The 22,894-nt window shown below is 35.8% G+C and overlaps 1 protein-coding gene across 3 annotated transcripts in view; it reads right to left on the reverse strand.

The window, feature by feature from the left end:
* Window positions 1-22,894, reverse strand: part of CYTH1 (cytohesin 1) — a 170,365-nt gene that overhangs the window by 17,209 nt on the left and 130,262 nt on the right. For all 3 annotated transcript variants that reach the window (XM_069076044.1, XM_069076043.1, XM_069076045.1), the window contains exons 4-10: window positions 15,970-16,036; window positions 15,368-15,486; window positions 14,832-14,912; window positions 11,525-11,637; window positions 10,997-11,145; window positions 10,263-10,374; window positions 4,475-4,551 (exon numbers count right to left, since the gene is read on the reverse strand). In XM_069076044.1, coding sequence (XP_068932145.1) covers window positions 4,475-4,551; window positions 10,263-10,374; window positions 10,997-11,145; window positions 11,525-11,637; window positions 14,832-14,912; window positions 15,368-15,486; window positions 15,970-16,036 — 718 coding nt within the window. The remainder of the gene's footprint in view (window positions 1-4,474; window positions 4,552-10,262; window positions 10,375-10,996; window positions 11,146-11,524; window positions 11,638-14,831; window positions 14,913-15,367; window positions 15,487-15,969; window positions 16,037-22,894) is intronic.

Genomic DNA, 22,894 nt, shown 5'->3' on the forward strand with positions numbered 1-22,894 from the left:
AATCACCTTCATCGTTGCTGTCATCTCCTCCTCCTCTTCCATCTTTTGACTGTTTTAATATTTCTGGTTTTCTCATGGTGTCATTAGTTTCAATTTAGCCCGTTCTCATTTTCAGGGAGTTTGTTGCTGAAGCAAAGTTTTGTGCCTCTTGTGCTGAGATGTTAATTTTGTTCACAATTCTTTCCTCCATTGTTCTCATTCTTTTCCAACTTTTCCCTAAAGCAACCCCATTCCATTTATAAATTTTTTAAAAAATTTCTTGCTTCATCTCTTCCAAAAATTTTATTTGATTTTGTGCTCAAGCTGCATTTTTCTCTGAGGTATTGCTTGCAGATGTTTTGAAGTCATTCTCTTCTTCTGAGTTTGTCTTGAGCTTGTATGTCACCATAACAGCACCTTTTGGTGGGATTAATTTGCTTATTTTTCTGGTCTACTTCCTGATTTCTTATTTGATGCTGGGTTAAGGCTCTGCCACTCTTCTTTAGGGAAGGACTAGGCTGATCTTGTTGCTACTTTCATGGAATATTGACTGGTGTCATTCCAGGATCTCAGACTGGCTCAGGAACTGCAAGCTCTCAGTGCTTACAAAGTGGTTTGATCAAGGGCAAAGTCTGACTGCTGTCTCCCTGGTCTAAGCTCCCAAAATTCCTGACTTGGATTTGGGTCCAGAAAAAGTAGAAATACTGCTAGACTCAGCCCCTATCAGCCCCACTTTGGCTTAGAATTCCTGCCCTGGTTATTTCAATGTAGGTTGGGCTAGTTATTGGAAATGAGACCCAACTCTGCTCTTGGAAGGTGAGTCACACCACTGTGGTTTGTTTCTGAACTTCTTTCTTTCACAGATCTTCCCTACTTGTGAATACCATGCCCAGAGCACAGGTCTCCTTTTCAGTTCACTCTGGATCTGTGATCCAGAACTGGGTACAAACAAAGATGCCAGTTAGAACCTGTCCTTGTCTCAGTTCCCCCAATGTGAGTCTGGTTTGGATCTGGGACCTCTTCTTTCCCCAATTCACAGTTTCTCCCTGGATCCTGGAGTGCTCTTAGAGCATCATACTCCCGGCCTGACCCCGTCCCTAGTGTCTGCTGACCTCTCTGTTTTCTTATAACAATCTAGGCTGCACAAATGACACACAGTGACTTTTTCGGGATTTCCCTTAGTCTGGTGCATTTTCTAGATCTATCTGAAAAGTTGTTTTAAGGTGAGAGCATACTGCCTCTACCATATTGGTTTCACCAGTATGAAAAAGTTTAACTTGCTAGCAATACAACGATCACCATCATAACACATTCAAGTGGAATAAAGTATATCAAGGAACCCAGGTAACTGTGATGGAATGTGCTAAAGATGGGTACTCACAAGAAAGAAAGGCAAAAGAAACATACATAAATAGATACATATACACAGTATGGTAAAGATATACCCACATAGGTGCACGCTTTCAGTCTCTTTATATGTATATATAGACACAAGTAATTCACTACTTTTGAACAACTTATGGCTCTAGATGCCACTGTCTATTTTCTTCTGCTGAGAGATCTGCTTTAAGTTCAGCCTTTTTCTCTTTTATAGAATTCCCTAATTCTCCCTATTTCTCCTCCTGCTCAGGGCCATATCCTGCTCTCCCCCATCAAAACCAATGGAAGTATTTACTGCAGGAGGCTTGACATGGTAATTGCCAAATTTCAGTCTTACCACCCCCTCGGTACAATCAGTTAGATCATTCTAACCTCACAGTGTAGGAGGCAGAAAGTTGAAAAAAGGTATGCTATTACTAAAGGTATGTATTTGGAAGGGAGATAGATTTAGGTGGAAAGTAGAGAATTAGTATCTCCAGTTGACATCAAGAATGCATTTTTACACAGAAATGATGTTGCAGTTATGATCTCAGAGTCTATTATGATATTGCTACTATAGTTCATCTATATTTTGGATTAAACAGGTTTTTCTAGGATAGTCTAGAAATTTAACCACACTGAAAATATTGTTTCTATGGAAAACATATTCTAAGTTACAAATGAACTTTCAGAATTTACTATTCATAATTAAGCCTTCTTCTACCTTATCCCCCATTTTTCTCTATGTACAGATATATAGAAAGCTCTAAAATAAGACAAAAGTCAAGGCAGCTAATAAAGGAGTTTGTCTTCATCAAGAAGTCAAACTAAACTAAACAGAATTGGCAGAAAAATCAATCAGTAAGCATTGGTTGAATACCTATTATCTACTAGGCATCATAGTAGGCACTGAGGATAGAAAGACAAAAATCATGGAATGATGGGATTTTAGAGTTGGAATGGACCTTTGTGATCTAGTCTAACTCCTTCAATTCATAAATTTGGAAACTGAGGCCAAAAGAAAGAATTTACAGACAGCTAAGTGGCATAATGGATAGAGTGCTGGGCCAAGAATAAGGAAGACCTGAGTTCAAATCTAGCCTCAGACACATTAGCTGTGTGATTCTGGGCAAGTCACTTAACCTCTGACTGCCTCAGTTTCTTCTATTGTAAAATTGGAATAATAATAGAACGTACTTCCCAGAATTGTTGTGAGAATTAAATAAGGTAACAAAAGGGGCAGGTCTGGCCAGACATCCTGGTTCTGATTAGGATTTTGCTACATTGGAACCAAAACGAGAAGCCAATACCTTCCTTATGCTATTCTGAGGCAAGACAGACAGACCTGAAGAAGAGAAAGAAGGGAGGCAGCTGGGTGGCATAATGAATAGAGCAACACCTTATTTCAAATCTGGACTAGATATGTACTATCTGTGTGACTTTGAGCAAGTCAACTAACTTCTCTGCTTCACTGTCCTCAACCTCAAAATATGGATCTTAGGGTCATTGTGAAGATCAAATGCAATAATATGTGTAAAAAGTGCTATATAAATGCTACTTTTATGATGATGCTATTAATATTTTGAAGCACTTGGCACAGTGCCTAGCACAAAATGGAGCTTAATAAATGTTTATTCCTTTTACTTCCTGGGTCTCCCCTCCTTATCTAGTTACATAACAGAGCCATATCCAGAATCCAGGTCTACTGAATCCTCTTTCAGAGCCCTACACAGGATGTGCTCCTTTAACAACCTGCTCTGGGGGTGGGGGGGAAACATTTTAAAATTTAATTCCACATTATTAACATTTTTTAAAAAGTCTAGATAATCAACAATCATTCAAGTCCTGATTTTAGCATTTACCATTTCTAAGATGTAAATGTTTACGATAAAAATTTAATAATTGGCTAGAATCAGCTCAACCTAGCTTCCTTTTATGTGTTGTCTTCCCCCTCCCCCATTAGACTCTGAATTCCTTGAAGGTAAGAACTGTTTTTTTTTTCACTTTTTGGTATTCCCAGCATCAGCATTTAGTGTAGCCTGGCACATAGCAGGTATTTAATAAATATTTACTGACTCTTGGGGCGGCCAGGTAGCACAAAGAGTAAGAGCACTGGCTCCAGTGTTGAGAAGACCTGGAGATCGAATCCCGGGCTCAGACACTTAGCACCCACCCAGAAACACCTGGCCGTGTAACCTTGAGCAAGTTACTTAACCCCAATTGCTTAGGGGCGGCCAGGTGGCTCAGCGAGTAAGAGCACCTGCTCCAGTGTCGGATGACCTGGATCAAATCCAGGCTCAGATACTCAGCACCACACCCAGAAATAACTGGCTGTGTAACCTTGAGCAAGTTACTTAACCCCGATTGCTTTAAAAAAAAAAAAAATATATATATATATATGTATTTACTGACTCTTTATTGACTGACTCTAGCATACTCCTAGCTCTACACCACCCTGTAATTTTTTATAAGGGTACCCAATATACAATACCAATACCAGGCTACCAATCTAGCCAGGCTCAAAAATCTACCTTTTGACATTAAGTTATATATTCCATAAGTTATGTATTCCTATATAAGTCAATAAGTTATGTACTCCTACATAAGCAGGTGCATTCATATACTGTCCATACTAACAAGGAATGACAATGAATATAAGGTCAATCCAATTTACTTCATGAAAGACACAGTGTTTCCAGCATGTGAATCACCTCTGGGACTCTTAACATTTTCTTCTACAGACGTATATTTTTGTTCTGCATTTACCATAAAAATAGTATCTCACTATCCATTTCCTTTACAAGAAGATGAGATTTTACTCACTAGGGACATATTAGTATTATAAAAGTCACAATTCCCCTTCCCAGTCACAAATCAGCTATTGTCAGGAATACATTCATGTATTGCTCTTTATCTGACCATGGTTGTTGTCAAATGAAATGGAGTCATCACTTTGATAAAGTCAGGGAATCCTGACCATTAGAGTCTCAGCTTACAGGATTTATTGCGGTGTACTTCATTTGTTTGGGTTTCAGTTAAAACCAAACAAATGAGGCACATGTGTTTTCTGATGTTTTGCTCTAGCAGTAAATGACTGACCCTTCCCTCTTGCCTCAGCAGGCTGAGATTCACTCACCGTTGTATATTCAAAGTAGTAAAGGCAGTTGTCAGTCAGAATGAACCAGCGTCTCTTCCATGTCTTTACTCTGCCACCTGCAGAGCAAAAGGAGATACACATTTGACAAGAGACAACCAAGCACAGTATACATTCCACAAAACAAGCATTTCTTCTCAGAAAGGATGGATGAGTAGGAAGGAAGGGATTTCATGGGAACATCTAGGTTATGGAAAAATTTACATCAGTTACAAAACACAAACAGAGCCAAAACAGAAGCATCTTTCACAAGGTGCATGATCTGTGGCACAAGCAGAGCAAGCGAGGCTGAATGACATCCTTCAGATGAAATCAGACAGCAGGATGGACAGGGTTCAGGTGAAAAAGAACCCAGTGATAAGCAGTGCAAACTTGTGCTAGAGAAGCATCAGCAAAAAGCAGATCAATGGAACTAAAACTAGAAAGAAAGAGGAGAGGGAAAAATGTAAACATCCTGACTTGGCGCTAAATAGCACAAAGGATTTAACAAACCCAAAAATGTTTAAGGAGCTACTAGTTTAATCAGTCAAATATGAGAGAAGAGAGAAACAAGAAACAAGAACCTTTAGTTTCTTTGTAATCAAATTCCAATTTCATTGTGGAACACTGTGATTTTCGATCCTAGCTCTCATGACTGTCCTTTCCATGTTGATTCGATTACCTCCATCTTGCCTATTTATAAGAAACTTAATATTGACACTGTCAGGCTAATAATATCAGAGAACACTTTTTCTCTAGTCTCAGGGCAAAGAAAGGGCATACCTTTTAATTATTATGGAAAAATCAACTCTTTGGGTTTTTTTGTAACTTTATTCATTTTTCCAACTAAGGCATACAGTTCACATATGTAGCCGGTCATAAAAGGAGGTAGGAAGAGTGGGTGTGCCTCTAAATGAGTATTAATGTTAATGGTGGATGCTTCACTCAGTCCTATAGCTGTTTCCCATTCACCTCTCTCACTAACTATCTCACAGGAAAATCAGGTAAAACTTCTTAATTATCTTTAAGGATTGAGTTCACAGGATAAATCTGTGTTAGTTAAAATCTATTTGGCATTTCTTTCCTTATCCTTTACCATACCCTGTATTACTACAAATTATATTTCAAGGGTGAATTATTTCTTGAGTCTACACAAAAAGCAAGGATCACATGATATAAAAACAGTATCATAAGATCATATGATTCCAAGCTGGAAGGATCTCAGAGGTTACCTAGTCTAACCTGTTGACTTTACAAATGGGCAAACAGGCTTACAAAGAGAGAATGCCTTACCCAGTGTCACACAGATAATGTGACAAAGCCAGAATTTGAATTCAGGTTTGTTTGCTTTTTTTTTTGAAACTTAAAATCCAAAACTCTTTTTTACTACACCAGGGCCCATCATGGTACTGTGTTCCTACATGCCTTTCCAGATTCATACTCCTACACAGAAATTGGGGAAGCTTTAAAATTTTTAAAAAGAAAGATTTCCACTGGCCAGTGACTATTTTATAATCTTTCCATCACTATCAGATAATGCTAGGGTTTTACAATAGTACAGATTGATGAGTAATAAAAATGGAGCTTTGAAAACCATATCAACAAAGAACCTGGCAGATTAATAGAAGAACCAACTAATTTTTAGGCTTTCTATGAGATTTTGCTTAGATGTTTACTGGTAGAGAGAGATAATGATTTTAATTACAAACTGTTGAGATTCTAAATAACAACTGCCTTGACTGTTAAATCACCTTTGGCATTGTAAGGTATGTCTGTCATCTATGTAGCTCTAATCTTAAGCAACAGACCTCTTCCCATCAAACTGTCTAACTGATATTATGTGAAGCATTCTTGTCTGACCTTAAATGGGAAATGTGATCAAAGGGAATGGATAAGGAAAAATTAATAAATCAATGAGATGATGAAAATGTGGAAAAAAGGAAAATCTGGGTGTACAGGAGAAAGAAAAATGGGAAGAAGAAAAAGGATAAGAAGCACATTGAGACTTAGTGATTATCTATCTTTTCAAGATGAATCCCAAAGGGTCTGAGAGAACTTCTGTTTTGCAGATACTGGGCCTGTCTAATGCTCTGCATACAATGCACATTCAAACATGAACTAAATCACTAGAGGTATATGCATAAGAGTCCATGCACATCCCATTACAGAATAATACCCAAAGAACAAGATACCTTGTTCTTTGAGAAGAAGAGATAGTGAAAAGAGGCTGTTGAGTGCCAAAAGAACATGGGGAAACATCCAAAAGCAAAATAGAATACATATATTTCTCATATTATAGAAAAGCTTGGTCATTTCCTCAGGACATTTCTTTGTGGTTATAAAGAATTCTACCATGAAGCCCTGCTATAGATAGTGTTTCTATGTTGAAGGAACAGACATAAAATGAGCAGACGCGTCACTGGAGCACCTCGGACAGTCCCTGTGGAACTCACAGGAAAACCTCCCACTTTCATAAGTGACATAGCCCCTTCTTCCACTGGTTTAGGTGTGATGGTGGATATGCCCACTCTTGCTCTCCTTCTTTACTTTCAATATGACATATGGGTCTTCTGAATCCCTTTTATGATTTCTCGATTTTAAGTACTTTTCTTTCCCCAATCATTCTTTTAAAAAGCTCAGCCTCTCCAGTGAGAAGTCCCAGAAATATCTCAATTTAAATGAGTTTTGTCATTGGTGTATTTTCTCTCTCTCTGGCTCTAATCTGGTAACACAAATGCAGAAACTGTGAAAAGTCCTTTGGCTGGGAAAAATGTAAGCAATTCTTAGAAAATTAATAAATAGAAAATATTTACTAATAATGTAACTTGAAGGTCAACGCTAGACTTGCCACACAAACTGACTAGAAAAGGGGCTGATGAACATGTAATTCTCCAATGATACTTGGAAACCAGCAGAAAGAATATAGGTGGCTTTTCTTTTAGTTCCTAAACTTTGTCTTACTTTTTTTAACTTCATTTTTTTGCATTATACTTTTTATTATTTTTAATTCAGAAAACACCAAGTCTATGTTTCACAAGAACAAAGACTAAAAAATGCCTCAAAGGGTCAACTCTACTTCTTTTCCAGAAGCATAGCAACTTTGAGAAAACAAACAGTCCTACTTTTTCCTCTCAACAATTTGAGAAATTACTTTAGAAAGAGCAGTGATACAGATTTGAGAAAATCTGTGTGTATGTATATGTGGGGGGGTGGAAGGGGGAACGTGTGTGGGTATATACATACCTATGATATGAACAGATCTTGTCAATAAATAACACTAAGGGCAATTTTATTAAACCTCTCCTGATCTCACACACTTATGTTTACAATGTCATTAGCCTTATGGACACTAACATATATTCAATGCAGATGGTGAAATTGTGGATTTAAGTTATCTGGGACTTTGGAGTCTAAATGTGGGAAGTACTATTCTTTGTACTTATTAAAAGGCCAAAAAAAAAAAAGAAAAGAAATTTCTATAACCCCCTGATCCTGAGCAGAATTCCCTAGGGACTGTGCAAAAAGTCAGAAGCAGCATTAACAGTACCACCAGCAATTACAAAAACGGAAGAACCAAAAAGTAAAATAAAATAAAATAAAATGCTGCAGCAATTACAGTGGTCTGTGCAGAGCAAGAGAGCAGGTGGGGAATGGGGGTGGGGAATTACATACCTCCTGGAGTTTGGGGCAAGGAAAAGAAGAGCCAAAATCATGGAAACATACAAATGAGGGAGAAAAGAAAATTACAACAAATAAATTAAACCAGGCTCCTTATTCTTATTATGCAATGCATCAGTCACATTCATGTCTGCCTGGGGAAGTAGCTAAGCATAAAAATGCTATCTCCTGGGAGCAAGTTTTCAGCTGGCCATTAGTTAAATGCACGAATGAAAATACAATAATTTTATGTTCCACCACCCACTTGGCAAATGTAAAATTAGAGGCAAGTACTGAAAACATGGCCCAAAAGAAGTTACAATTCAGCACTTATAAAGCTAATCCTTATTAGCATGTCCAGAACCCCAGGGGGAAAAGAATTAAAACTCCTGACAATATATATAAGTTCAGAGAAAATCAAGTTTCTATCTAAAGCTGGTTCAGTTGTTTTTTTTTTTTACGTATATCCAAGTATACACACATATGCATATCTGGTACAAAGAATACATATGCATGTGTATACTTATACTTATATTACAAGGATAATTACAATGATAATGATGGCTGCCTCTCCATCACAATTACTGAGGTGGTCATTTTAGGGTTCTCTATCATGCAATACATCAGTCAGATGTGAGGTTAACAGCCTAGGAAAGCTTGACTGAAGTTTATAAAATCAAGGCAATGAACTACAAGTTTGTTAAAAAAAAATCTAATTAGCATTGGAAATAACTTTACTGGAGGAAGTAAACTGAACCTTAGTTGCACTTTTTCATTTTTTTGCCCCCTAATCTTATTTTTATCTTAATCTTTTAGTTTATATAATCTTCTTTTCCAGCAGCTGCACTTTTAAAATTCCCTTTTGGCCCTAGCTGCTTGGAAATAATGGTAAATAGTAGGTTAACTGGTTTAGTGATTTTAAAGCAGAGATTTCTAAGGGGTACATGTACTACTGATTTAAAGAAGCACAAAATATTGGCTTATTCCAGAGGAATAATCAAAACCCAAACTAGTGGAGTGGCTCTTTAACACTGAATACCTTGTTAGGGTAAGTATGGCTTTAAAATGGAAAACTATAAATCCTCTGAATTAGGGATAGTGGAAAGTTACTGGTTCAACTCTTCACAAATGTCAGTGATGACCAAGTTAGAGATGACTTCTAACCTCACTGGTGGTAGTTAAGTGAGCTGGTTTAGGAAGATTATTATACCCATAAATTAGCTGACAGGGAAGAGAATTCACCTACAGCTAATATGGCAAGGTAGAATGGAACAAGTTACTACTTTTGTGCAATAATAATATGGAGTCCAAATAGTCTGGGGCCCTTCTGTTTATCGAGTTTAGGAGGCAGATCAGTTCTTTCCATATTTTGAAACAGTTCATATCAACATAAAAATTTTCACAAGGAAATACATGAACCTGTATAAAGCCCTTACAGAAAAAAAGATTTCTTTTGAATACCCCATCCTTCACTTGGTGCCAGGGAAGATATGACCATAAGTTCTAGCAACAGAAGCTCACCTCAATCAGAGGGAGAGAAGGAAATAGAACATTAAAATTTTTTTTCCTAATTAATATATCTGATTTGGATAGGAGAGGGGAAAACTCCACTGCCTGAGAATGATTAAGAGTGCTGTGGGTGCAGCTGCAATCAAGCGCTCTGGGGTTGCCATGCATGCTGTCTGCTCATGGAGCAAGAACGCAGAAGGAAGTGATGATGCACTGGGAGGTGGGGAAAAGTCAGGAGCACCAGCTATAAGGTATAGGAATGGGAAACAGAAAGATGGACACCTCTGTTCACTTCCCACATGGCTTAAGGGGAAGAGGAAATAGGGGAAAGAACCAATTCCTAGAGGAATTTCCTTGAAACACAACCTGGTTAAGAAACCCCAGAGGTGAAAATGTGGGAAACATATATTTGGACATTCCACAGTTGAGTCAGGTTTATTTCTTAATAGGGCATATACCTCAGGGAACTAAAGGAGAAATATACAACTTTTTTTTCAGGTGGAAATTTGTTATAAAACAAACCACATTAAAGTCCTTAAATAACTCCCCCTAACACCCCTCTCTTTGCCGAGAATACAAATTCCTTCCTCCTGTATTAGCTGCCCTGCTCACAGGAGCTACTCACCAAGTTTTAGTAGCCAGCCTTCACGATCTGGATTGAAGAAAGTATGAGTGAGGTCATTTCCGTCATCTTCAGGGATTTTAAAGGGTTCATTTTTTATGCTCTCGTAGAGATTCTGGGACAAAAGATTACATTATATATGTCTCTGACACTATCAATGTTGGTCCTTTCACCACTATATTTAACCCTTTCCTTTTTAAAAAAAATTATTAAATCTGAAGCCTACTGGACATTTAAGGATAACAGCATATTATGGGAAAATATAAAGTACCAGATCTCTTGTCCAACATAACTCCATTATTAAAAATTTAAAATCTATCACCCTTTTCTCAATTGTTTACTTCAGTCTCTATGGCTACTTGGTAATGAAATTCAATCCTTTTCTCCTAAGAAGCTAACCCATTCCCAAGTCAACAAATTCTTCTGATCCAAAAAAGTACTAACTAACAATATCATATCAGAGAAGCAGCATGATATAGAAGATTAAGAGTACTGAGCCTAGAGTCAGGAAGACAAAAATTTAAATCTTGCCTCAGACACTTAATAGCTTTGTGACTTTACCAAGTCATTTAACCTCTCAAACTTTCATCTATAAAATGAGGATAATAATAGCAAAGGGTTATTGTGAGACTCAAAAGAGACAATATATATGGAGCACTTTATAAAAACCTTAAAGTGTTATAAGTGTTGGTTATTATGTCCTTTTAAAATTGGGACACTGTCTTCCACACACTCACCCTGAGCAGCTCTTCTGGTAGATCACCTCCATCATTAATACCTCGGTTCATGCCAATGAACCTCTCTACTGTGGGTTTATCTTTGACATTGGGGTTATGGAGACTGGTATTCAACATAATGATGGCAAAGGAGAGAACATAGCAAGTGTCTATAAGAAATAAAACAGCAAAAACATGGCAGTACTAAGAAGATCAGTCATATATCACATAGGAAAACAAAAATAACTGACCAATGGAATCAAGGATTAAAAATCTTGATTTCCAGAAGTCTGCTGAATTCATTTCAAAGTTTCCAATCACCCTGGAGAAAGACAGGCAATTGACAGAGCTACATGGCAAAGCTGATGACAACCTCTGCCAGTTTGCTATCTGAAAGTATCCAACACCAGAACTACAAAGGGAAAAGCAAAATGTGATAGATGAGCCTATAGACCTTATACACTTTAAAAATTATTTAGTGGCAAGAAAAGAATCTACCAAAACTGCCCAGAACACATGGGATTAGTGACTACTAATAACCTTATTTACCTGTGGATTGAAAGACTCCGTTATTGCATTGACAATATCTCTGCGCAAATGCCTCCATCATTCTATCAATTTTCTGTGCCTCTCCTGGAAGACGAAAGCTCCACAGAAACTGCCTGTACAGTAGAGAGAATGTCTGTTATGGTATCTTTAGAAGACAATTTTTTTCCTCTAGATTTCAGAACCTCCAATAACATTTTATATGAAAGAGTGATGAAATGATCTACTTGGTTTTATAAATTTTGTCCTAAAATACTGGGCAGTTCCATCCCCTTCTCTACATTTCAGACATATTGGCCAAACCTACTTATGCTAATATAATAACTGATTTGTTCTGATAATAAGTATGAGAAAATAATAGAAACTGTACACTATATCCGTGAATAGTTATAAAAATTTAGTACCTATCGAATGCCTGGGAAGGCATTTAGTTAGGAATGATAAATCACAAGTTCCCTCCCTTTCACAGACTAACAAACAACAAATATCAATGCTACAAATATGGACTTTAAAATACCCCAAAGAACTCAACCAAAAACTGTACTGGAACTGGACCTTTATCATAGACTAAAAATAATGCCTGCAATCACCTGCACATAACATTGATTTCTAAAAACTTAATTTTTAAAATATATATTACTATACACTCATAATCTTTAAGCTACATGGAACAAAAATCCTTTAAACTGTAGAAACTTAAGAGGAAGTAAAAAAAATCACATGGGAATCAGATGAGGGGAGTGTGTGTGTATATGAGTACACACACATATACATACCTCACATACATATATACACATACATACATGTGTTCCCTTTGTATTCTCTGTTTAAAATAGATAAGTTTACATTCTAATACTTTCATTCTACAAAAATCAGTTCCATTTTACAGTAAATATAAAAGAAGAAATAGCAGGACACCAACTTGTTCCACAGCTATTTTTATCTGAACTCAAGGAAAAAATGAGAAAAAGATTGATGATGATGATGATGATGATGATAATTCTAGATTTGTGACCAGGAAATGGTAACATAAAGGCATGGACTCCAAAGGTGTTACATCTATACTATACATCCTTTACTAACAATATGACAAAAAAAAAACCCATCAACCAAATGGCTGAATACTGCAGATCTGTTTTTAGGAAGAGGAATTTATTAGAGTAGTTGAGGATCAAGTTACTGCTACCAGAAAATATAAAAAGGCTTTAGTTAAGGAACTTGGACTTATTGATCAATGTAAATTATGCAGCAAAGGGATAGAAACTGCAATAATTTAGCATCTACTAGACACCTAGAAAGACATAACTAGGTGGCTATAATTAATACACTAGACACTTGTTATCCTTTATAAACAGAAGACAAATCCTAACAGTAAAACTACAAGCCACAAAATAGTCTTGAGAATTCAGCACTGTACTAGAATTAGAGCATCATTACAGACAGAACTATTGCCCACAAATAAATGTCTGGACACAACATTAATCCAAAAAATATTAAACCACTGTTTAGATTGATATGATTATGATAGATTTCACCACACTGAATAATATTAATTTCTAAACCATGTGGAATAGAAAGTTTTCAAAGATCTCAAGGAAGAAATTAACACCAAGCAGGAAGAAGGTGAAGAATATGTCATCCCTATCATCCTATGTACTAATAGAGTTGTCCATAAGAAGTTTTCAATGCATCTACAGAAAATAAGCAACACCTCAATACTTTTATGCAATTACAAAAAAGTTGATTCATCCATTTGTACAATAATTTATAGGATATTAAATATAAAAGAACAATAGCAGGATAGTAATTTGTCTTTGGACTATTTCTACCTAAAATCCATCAGAAAGATTGAGAAGAATAAGATAAGAATGACTATAGCTCCACTTTATATAGGTTTCTAAGGTTTGCAAAGTGGGGCAGATAGTATAGGTATAAAACATCAGAAAAAGGGAAAATCAATATTGTCTAATTGGAAAGAGTAATCCCTTTCATCAGACCAGTAAACAGAATCAGACTACATATATTTTTTGTTATAAGTAAAGTCAATATGTGAAAATCCTGATTTATGCAAAATAAATTTTCCCAAATGATCTATACAAATATTCTTTTCAAATAGGGATCAAATCAGATCATGAGATCCAACTTAATTTCATCTATTTGGCGGAAACTAAAAAGCAAGTACCAAGAAATGGTGTCACTCTATTATGCCCAGATGGTGAAAATTCAACATAGTTTTTACAAGTGACTTGTGACAATCATATAAAAGAATCTCAAGATGACAGGTGGAATTTAGAACTGAAGTGGATTTTTCTTTACAAAATGAGATATCTACTTCTCCATTTTCTGAAGATGTAAGTTAGAGGCTTTCTTTGTTAAAAAAAAAAGACATTAAATATACTTGTAGTTCTATGATTTGAAGAGGAACAAGTAAGAAATCCTAATTATTTTTAGCTATTATTTTATAAAACTTATAGGTTTGTTTCAATCATTATATTTAATGCAGTTCCTGGGTCTAGGACACAGTAGGCACTCAATAAATACTTGCTGATTGATCTAAGAGCAGTATCAATCTGCTCTTTGTTAAATCTTTGTCTCACAGATATTTAGCAAACAAACTGGGTCTCTCTTCTCTATTTTCTTCCTTTCCCTTTCTATCTCTCCCACTTCTCTGTTAATTTTCCTTAACAAACTATAATTTGGCTTAAATTTGTTGTATTTATGGAGTAATATTATGTTTTCTCTTTTAAAAATTGAAGGCAGCATGGTAATAGTGGGAAGAATATTGAATTAAGAATCAGATGCCATGAGTTTTAACTCCAACTCTGCTTTTAACTAGATGTGTAACAATGAACATATCTCATTGCATCTATAAACTGAGAGGCAGGAGATACTAGATGACTTCTAAGGCTTTGTCTAGTTTTAAAGTTCAATGACTAATGTATTTCTTTATTCAAAATATATTTTTTTAATTTATGTGACTTAGTCTTTGAATGAGTCAAGAGTCCTACATGGATAAGGAAAAAAATGTTTTTCACCTCTTCTCTAAATAAAAAGGTCTTTTAGTCCATTTAAATTATGAATCAATCTACAAAGTAACTACTGTATAAAATGATGTTATTTGACATCTTTCACAATTCCCCTTAACCATCTGATAATTTTCAATTAAGAGTAATCAGGAAAATCAATTTTATAGGTTATAGATTTACTAAAATATGCCATATAATATGCAGTAGAAGCTTTTAAACAACAATAATTTGATTCCAAAGGTGCCTTTCATGCCTTTTTTTTTTTTTATCTCTAGTATACTCACCGTAATGCCTGGACAAGATTAAGATCTGTGAATTCATGCAACTCCACAAAAGCATGAAGGACTTGGATGTTAAACTCATCTCTATCAAGGTTAATTAATAAAAAAAGAAAGACAAGAGGGGCAAAATTAAAAGGCATAGTTCATCACAAGATAATGTTCAACACAGTTTCCCACCATCCCCTGGAGGCAAAAATCTCTTTAAAAATGGATATTCTCAGAGATTAAACTCCCATTGGGATCAGAAACTAAAGCCACTGCCTTAGAATGTCCACAACTTGGAAAACAAAGATTATATTTTCCATTTAAGATCTACATTCAATATATTTTGTTACCTATGACATGATATTATGGAATCTCAAAGTAGGAAAGTACTTTGGAAAATCCAAAGGTAGGTTTGAGAAGAGGGCTCCCAACTCTAATTCTCTTACTTAAAGTTTGAGAAAGTTACAAAAGTATAGTTTGGGAAGGGAGATCTGTTTCACTGTATAGCTCTTTAACCAATCTTTTCTACCTCCCCCAAAGTCAGTGCTATATACCTTTCACCCAGGTAGTCTCCAATAGCGGTTTTGTTGAGCCCTTCACCTTTGTACAGGAACTGTGCAATATCTTCACAAGTGTTCTTCAGCAGATCATTCTCTATTAAGAACTGGATTCCCTAAAATGTCACAAGAAAAGTGCTTTATAACAAGCTTTATAAACATTCTCTCACTTGATGTTCATAACAATCTATAAAGAAGTCACTACAGTTATATTACATGGGTCACACAGCTAGCAACAACAGTCAGGAGTAGAATTCAAACGTAGGGCTCTCCTTAATCCAACATTAATGCTTATACTACCCGCACGGTGTCCCTCATTCAATATACCAATAAGGAAAAAGGACAGAGGAGGAAACAAGCGTGACTAAATTGAACTCATAAGAATTCAACAAATATTCCCTAATTGAAAAAATTAGAGGATCAGTCATTAGAGTTCTCCATCAGGTGCTAGGGATAATACTAAAAGGATGACATTAATTTCTATAGATCATCAGAAACAAAAAAACTTGAGAACACTTTTACATTCTTATCTAAAGTCATTCCTGAAAGAATCCACCCAATAGTCATTAACAGTCATGACTGTGTCCAATTTTTCTTACCTTTTTGGGGTCCATATTGAACTTTTTCCTGCCCATGGCTACCTGTTTGTTCCTCTGCATGTTTTTCCTATGAGATAATCATCACAACAATTTATTAGTGCTCTAAGAAGAGTAATTATTCAAAAGTTCATGAAAATGTATGTATACCCAAAGTTATAACTAGAGAAAATTAATTTAAGCAGATAAGAAACACAAACAAGTAGAATTTGGCTTAAAAATATTAAAAAATTAAATGACAGTATTCAAATTGTTTTTATATTTAGTGAATAGAATATATGAATAATGAATAGAAACCTCAAATCTAGTAGGGGGTAAGTATATTTGGGTATACGTGTTATTTTCTTCCGTACATCAGGGTTCATTTAAGTTAGGTTAAGCAGGCATTTTTTTCCAGTTAAAATTTGTATTTAATTTGGAACGGTGAAATGTAGACATCAGTGAAACTATTTAGAGGGAACGCAGGAAATGTAGAACTAAAATAAATATAGACGCATTCTATGAGGTTTCTAAGATGAATCCTATAGTCTTACAAAATGCATATGGATTTAGTCTAGAGATTCTAAAAATGATTTGTAATGTAAATTACAACTGAAATTCACAGTGTTAGGTTTTTTATTATTAATTCATATGTGTGCTTCTCATAATTCAATGTGTAATGTATGCTGGAAAAAAATGTATCCTGGAAAAGGCAATAAATAAAATGTAGAATAAAAAAGTTAAGGGAGAATAACAGAATCTTAGGGATGGAAAGTATCTTAGAGATCATCACCCTTAGTTTACAAATAAGGAAAGTGAGGGTCAAGGCTTACCAAACACAATTAACTAGTGACAAAACCAGGAAGAACTCATATCTCCTAATTCCCTGGCCTGCAATAAATTAATCTTTCTGTTATCCATGAAAGAAATAGCCACAATTTTGGCTTCATTAATTATGAAAGACTAAACTGTCCTGTTTGCTGGTCCTACGTTGTCTCCTCATCTTTCCAAAGATTGTCTTCACCTCCTTGCCTGTAATGTAGTCCCACTTCACTTCCACCTCACAAAATCTCTAGTTTCAAGTACCATTTCCAATAGAAATCCTATTCTGATCCCTTCAGTTGCTCCAGTTACTGATTTGTTTTTTCTTTTTCCACAGGGATGCTTTAAATGCCTCCTTTTTTTTACTGAACACCCATCTATTACATTAATGGTTAGGCTTAAGTTTTCAGAATGTGTCACCTACGGGAATGCTTTAAAAGCTTGCTTTCATATGTTTAATATGAATGTATATGTAGAGTCTATATCAGATTGCATGCTATTTGGGGGAGGAGAAAATTTAGAACTCAAAATCTTATGGAATTGGATGGAGAAAATAAAAAATAAAGTAATAAAAAAGTCTTATTTTATGGAATATCTATCTTTCTTCATTAAAAAAAAAATTTTAGGCTCAGGCTTTCTGTATATGTGACCTTAAGTTGCATCTCGAGTTTTTTTGCTCTTCAGAACACATCATTCCATTCCTTCCTATGATTTATTGTAGGTGCAGAATAGTCCTGTTATTCAAATTTCCTTTCTTTTATATTCCTTTCCTTTCCTCTCCTGTTCACTTGCATAATTTGTTGTTTGTCACCGGAATGGTTAAATTTAACCACCATGGGTCTTGAAATTAGCAGTGTAGGTGTTTTTTGTTTGTTTTATTGGTTTTCCTGGAAGCAAGCTGTACATTCTTTCAAATGGTACTTTGTCGGCATTCAGGTTTTTTGACTTGTCAAATTCTTCTGGGAGACCTTAAGGCGTCTCTATGCATTCAGGCTTTAAGAGCAACATGCCTTGCTTATATAGCGATCATTTTTTTTGTTTGTTTAACATTATTGCTTTTTGCACTATTTCTTCCAGACTATCCTTTACTTTTGTGTATTTACATTTCCAATCAATAACTCTATTTTTGGGTTCTTTGATGAGGTTTGCCACCATAGATTCAAGTTTTTCTATTCTGCTGGTTATTTCTGCTGAGCAGACCATAAATTCTGCTTTTACAATACTCACTTCTCTTTTAAACCATTTAGGAACATCTTGTGGTTCCATGGTCTCTTGGGAATTCATGAGGCCTTCTGCCACATTATGTACCGATTCATTTTCCTTTGTCTTGCAATACTTATTAATAGATGTCTGAACTAATTTAGCTGATCTAGAGCCACATCCCCTTCTGTTATTATTATCTTCCCTTTTGGCTTATCTGCTTATGCTCAATCAAGTGTATTTTTACCTCTTGACAGCTTTAGTAACTTCACTATTTCTCCTTATATTCTCCTAATGCTAACACTCTCATTCTTTCCTCTGGATGATGGTTTCCCTGGGGGCTAAAACTGTCTTAACCTCATCCCATGCTGGTAAATTCACATTTTGCCAGCTTTAATCTCTATCCCAAGTGACTTCTGAGAGGAAGGAACTGGTTACAACTGGATGCCAGTTCCTTTCCTGAAGGCCTAGTGTTGTGCCACATACAGTTGATGTCCTGTCCCAGTTCCCTCTCTTCCTTGGTTCTCTGGCTTAGCAATGTTGTAGTACGGAGTGCTGCTATACTGCCATCCAAGTCAGAGCAAGCTTTTGCAGTTTCATTTTCAATGGCAGAAAGGGAGTGATGAGGGTGGGTGGGGAGTGGGGTGGAAGGAAATGAGGTTAGAGTTGAGTTCTCTTGCAAGCTTTGTGGATCACTGTGCAGCACTGTTAAGAGTATGAGAGTCAATGTAAGAGGAGATGCTAGGTAAGCATGTTAAGAGTTTAACCTTCTCTGCAGTTACTTCACTGGATTGTTAACCTCCTTAAATTTCTTATTGTCTTAGACTGTGTAGACAGCTAAAATAACTTTATTTCTACTGCATAATTATTATTTTGGAGAGGTTTGAGAGGTCAAGAGGATCAGAGAAAGTATCTAGGCCTCCATTTTGTTGGTTATATAACCTTTCACTCCCAGATCAATATGGATTGCTGCATATCTTCATCAGCAAACTTTCCAGCTTCCTTTCACATTCTGTATTCCCCTATTAGAACGTAAGCTTCTTGAGAGTTTTCTTATATTTGTATTCCCAGTATTTAGCACAGTACTTGCCACATAGTAAACAAATAATACATACTTTCTCTATCTACCTATCTCTCAATCATAGTGGGAAGTTCATTTGGGTTCACACATTCAGTAACTCATAAAAAAGAAAATGAATATTATATCTAGCAAGCTTACTTAGGGACATGTAAATAAATTAAGTGGTTCTAATAATATTTTGGACATTAAAGGCTTGGCAGTTTTTTCCGTGTTAGAATGGACAGGTCTAACACTGAATTAAGTATATGCTGAGTTCACATCCATAGCCCTTCTAGTTCAATTATTTTTGACACGATGGAATTACTATATTACTACAGAACTATGAATAGGACTTAAATGTAGAACTAAAATAAGTAAATCAAGGCAAAAATTTACTTGTTAATTTGTGTCCTAATTTCAGGAAGAACTTTCACTACTACTGCTATTAAGATTATCAAATTAATAAGAAAGCCATATGATTGGTTCTGAATATTTACTGTGTAAATACTACTAACTTTTGCAACTTGGAGTTGTAGTTGCATAGCACTATGTGTTGTTTTCAGAACTAGCTCTGGGGAATCTGTAAGTTTTTAGTTCTACCACGGGGGTATGAAAAAATGGAAGAAAATGTGAAATATCTCATGGGAAAAAAATGATCTGAAAAATAGATCAAGGAGAGAGAATTTAAGAAGTATTAGACTACCTGAAAGTCATAATAAAAAAAAGAGCCTATATACCACAATTCAAGAAATTATCAAGGAAAACTGCCTTAATATTCCAGAACCAGAGGGTAAAATAAAAATCGAAAGACTCCACTGATCACTTTCTTGAAAGAGATCCTAAAATGAAAAGTACCAGGAACATTATAGTCAAACTCCAGAGCTCCAAGATCAAAGAGAAAATATTGTAAGCAGCCAGAAAGAAATCATTCAAATATCATGCAGTCACAATTTGGACAACACAAAATTTAGCAGCTTCTACATTAAAGAATCAGAGGGATTCTTTAATATGATGTTCTGGTGGGAAAAGAAGCTAGGATTACAACCAAGAATCATCTACCCAGCAAAATTGAGTATAATCCTTAAGGGGGAAAATGGACATTTAATAAAAACAGAGGACTTCCAAGCATTCCTGATAAAAAAAAAACAGAGCTAAATAGAAAATTTAACTTTCAAATACAATACTCAAACATAAAATGTAAATAGGAGAGAGAAATCATAGGTTATTCAATAACCTAAACTGTTACATTCCTACATGGGAAGATGATATTCGTAATTCCTAAGAACTTTATTAGGGCAGTTAGAAGTATACATAGACAGAAGGCACAGGTGTGAGTTGACTATGATGGGATGATATCCAAAAAAAAATATGAAAGGATGAGAAAGAGGGATGCACAGGGAAAATGGGGAAGGGAGAGGTAGAATGGGGGTAAATTATCTCACATAAAAGAGATGCAAAAGAGCTTTCCAGTGGAGGCAGAAATGGGGTGAAGATGAGGGAGGTGCATCACACTTGAATCTTACCCTCATCAGAACCAGCTCAAAGAAGGAATAACATACACATTCATTTGGGTATAGAAATCTATCTTACCCTACAGAGAAGTAGGATAGAAGGGGATAAGGGAAAGGAGGGGGATGGTAGAAGGGAGGTCAGATTGGAGAAGACAGTGGTCAGAATCAAAACACTTTTGAGGAGAGACAAAGTGAAAGGAGCAAGAGAGACGGATAAATGGGGAAAACAGGACAAAAGCTGATAGGAAACTGGAAAGCAGTATGGCAAAAACTAAGTAAGACCAACATCTCATACCATATACCAAGATAAGGTCAAAATAGGCACACGACTTAGAAAAGTGTGATACCATAAGCTAATTAGTGAAGCATGGAATAGTTTACCTATCAGATCTATGGAAAAGGGAAGAAATTATGACCAACATGTGATAGAGAACAATATAGGATGTAAAATGGATAATTTTTATTATATTACATTAAAAAGGTTTTACACAAACAAAACCAATACAACCAAAATTAGAAGGAAAACAGAAAATTCGAAGAAAAATTTTACCATAAATTTCTCTGATAAAGGCCTTCTTTCTCAAATATATAGAGAACTGAGTCAAATTTATGAGAATTCAAATCATTCCCCAATTGATGAATGGTCAAAGGGCCATCGGGCAGTTTTCAGAAGATATCAAAGCTATCCCCATTGTCATATGAAAAAACTGCTCTAAATTACTATTGATGAGATGCACAATAAGAGAACTCTGAGGTACCACCTCACAACTAACAAATTGGCTAATATGGCAGAAAAGGAAAATGAAAATGTTGGAAGGAAGGTGGGGAAAGTGGGACAATAATGCATTGTTGATGGAGTTGTGAACTGATCCAACCATTCTGGAGAGAAATTCAGAACTATGATCAAAGGGCTATAAAACTTCTGATTCATCAATACCACCACTACTAGGTCTGTATCCCAAAGATGTTTTTTTTTTAAAAGGAAAAGGACCTATATGTACAAAAATATTTATAGTAGCTCTTTTTGTGGTAGCAAAGAACTGGAACTTTAAGGGATATGCATTAATTGGGGAATGGCCGTGAACAAGTTGTGGTATATGATTGTAATGAAATACTATTGTGATATACATAAAAAATGACAAGCAGGATGCTTTCAGAAAAACATGGAAAGACTTACATGGATTGATGCAAAGTGAAGTGAAGAGAATCAGAAGAACTTTGTACACAGTAACATCAATATTGTACAATGATCAACTGTGAGTCACTTAGCTATTCTAAGCAATAAATGACTCAAGACAATTCTGAAGGACTTATGATGAAAAATGCTATCTACTTCCAGAGAAAGAACTGATGGAATATGAATGCAGATTGAAGCATACTTTTAAAAAAAAACTTTATTTTTCTTGGTTTTTTTTTGGTCTGCGTTTTCTTTCATAACATGGCTAATATGGAAATATGAATTGCATAACTGAACAATTAGACCTATATCAAATTGCTTGCCTTCTTAAGGGGGGAGGGGAAGGAGGAAGAGAATTTAGAACTCAAAATTGAAAAAAAAACCCAACTGATTGTTAAAATTTGTTTTTGCCTGTAATTGGGAAAAATAAAATAATAAAACCCCTAAAAATAATAGTCTATGTATTTTGTTTAGCTTGCATCACCTACCGGGGAGGGGGGGAAACCTGTAGCCTCGAGGCCACATATGGCCCTTAAAGTCCTCAAGTGCAGCCTTGTGATTGAACCCAAACTTCACAGAATAAATCCCCTAAATAAAAGGGTTTTCTCTGTAAAACTTGGACTCAGTCAAAAGGCCCCACCCAAGGACCTAGAAGGCCACAGGTTCCCCACTCCTGACCTAGACTATTACAATTGCTTTCGAATCCATCTCCTCTCCCCAATCCAATCCATCTTCTATTTAGCTGACAGAGTAGTTTTTCTAAAATATAGATGTTATTCTTCTCCCCACTTCAGTGGCTCTTTATTACCTCCAGAAACAAATATCAACTTTTCTGTGTAGCATTTAAAGCTCTTCATACCTAGTCCCTTCCTACCTTTTCAGTCTTCTTACACTTTATTGCCCTCCACAAACTATATGATCTAGTTACACTGGTCTACGCTGCTCCTCATACAAGACACTCCATCTCTCATCTTGCGTGCCTTTGCACTGACTGAAATGCTGTGCTCTTCTTCTCCGCTTGAGGTTTCCTGACTACCTTTAAGACTCATCTCAAATCTCACCTCTTGCAGGAGGCCTTTTCCAGTCCTCCCAGCCATTATTACCTTCTTCTCTGAAATTACCTTCCATCTGTTCAGTGTATATCTTGTATGTACATAGTAAATTACACACACACACCAA

This window comes from Petaurus breviceps, unplaced genomic scaffold (genome assembly GCF_028583685.1).
Source record: "Petaurus breviceps papuanus isolate PSGF00001 unplaced genomic scaffold, PetGlider_PUasm1.0 90925, whole genome shotgun sequence".
Lineage (NCBI taxonomy): Eukaryota > Metazoa > Chordata > Mammalia > Diprotodontia > Petauridae > Petaurus > Petaurus breviceps.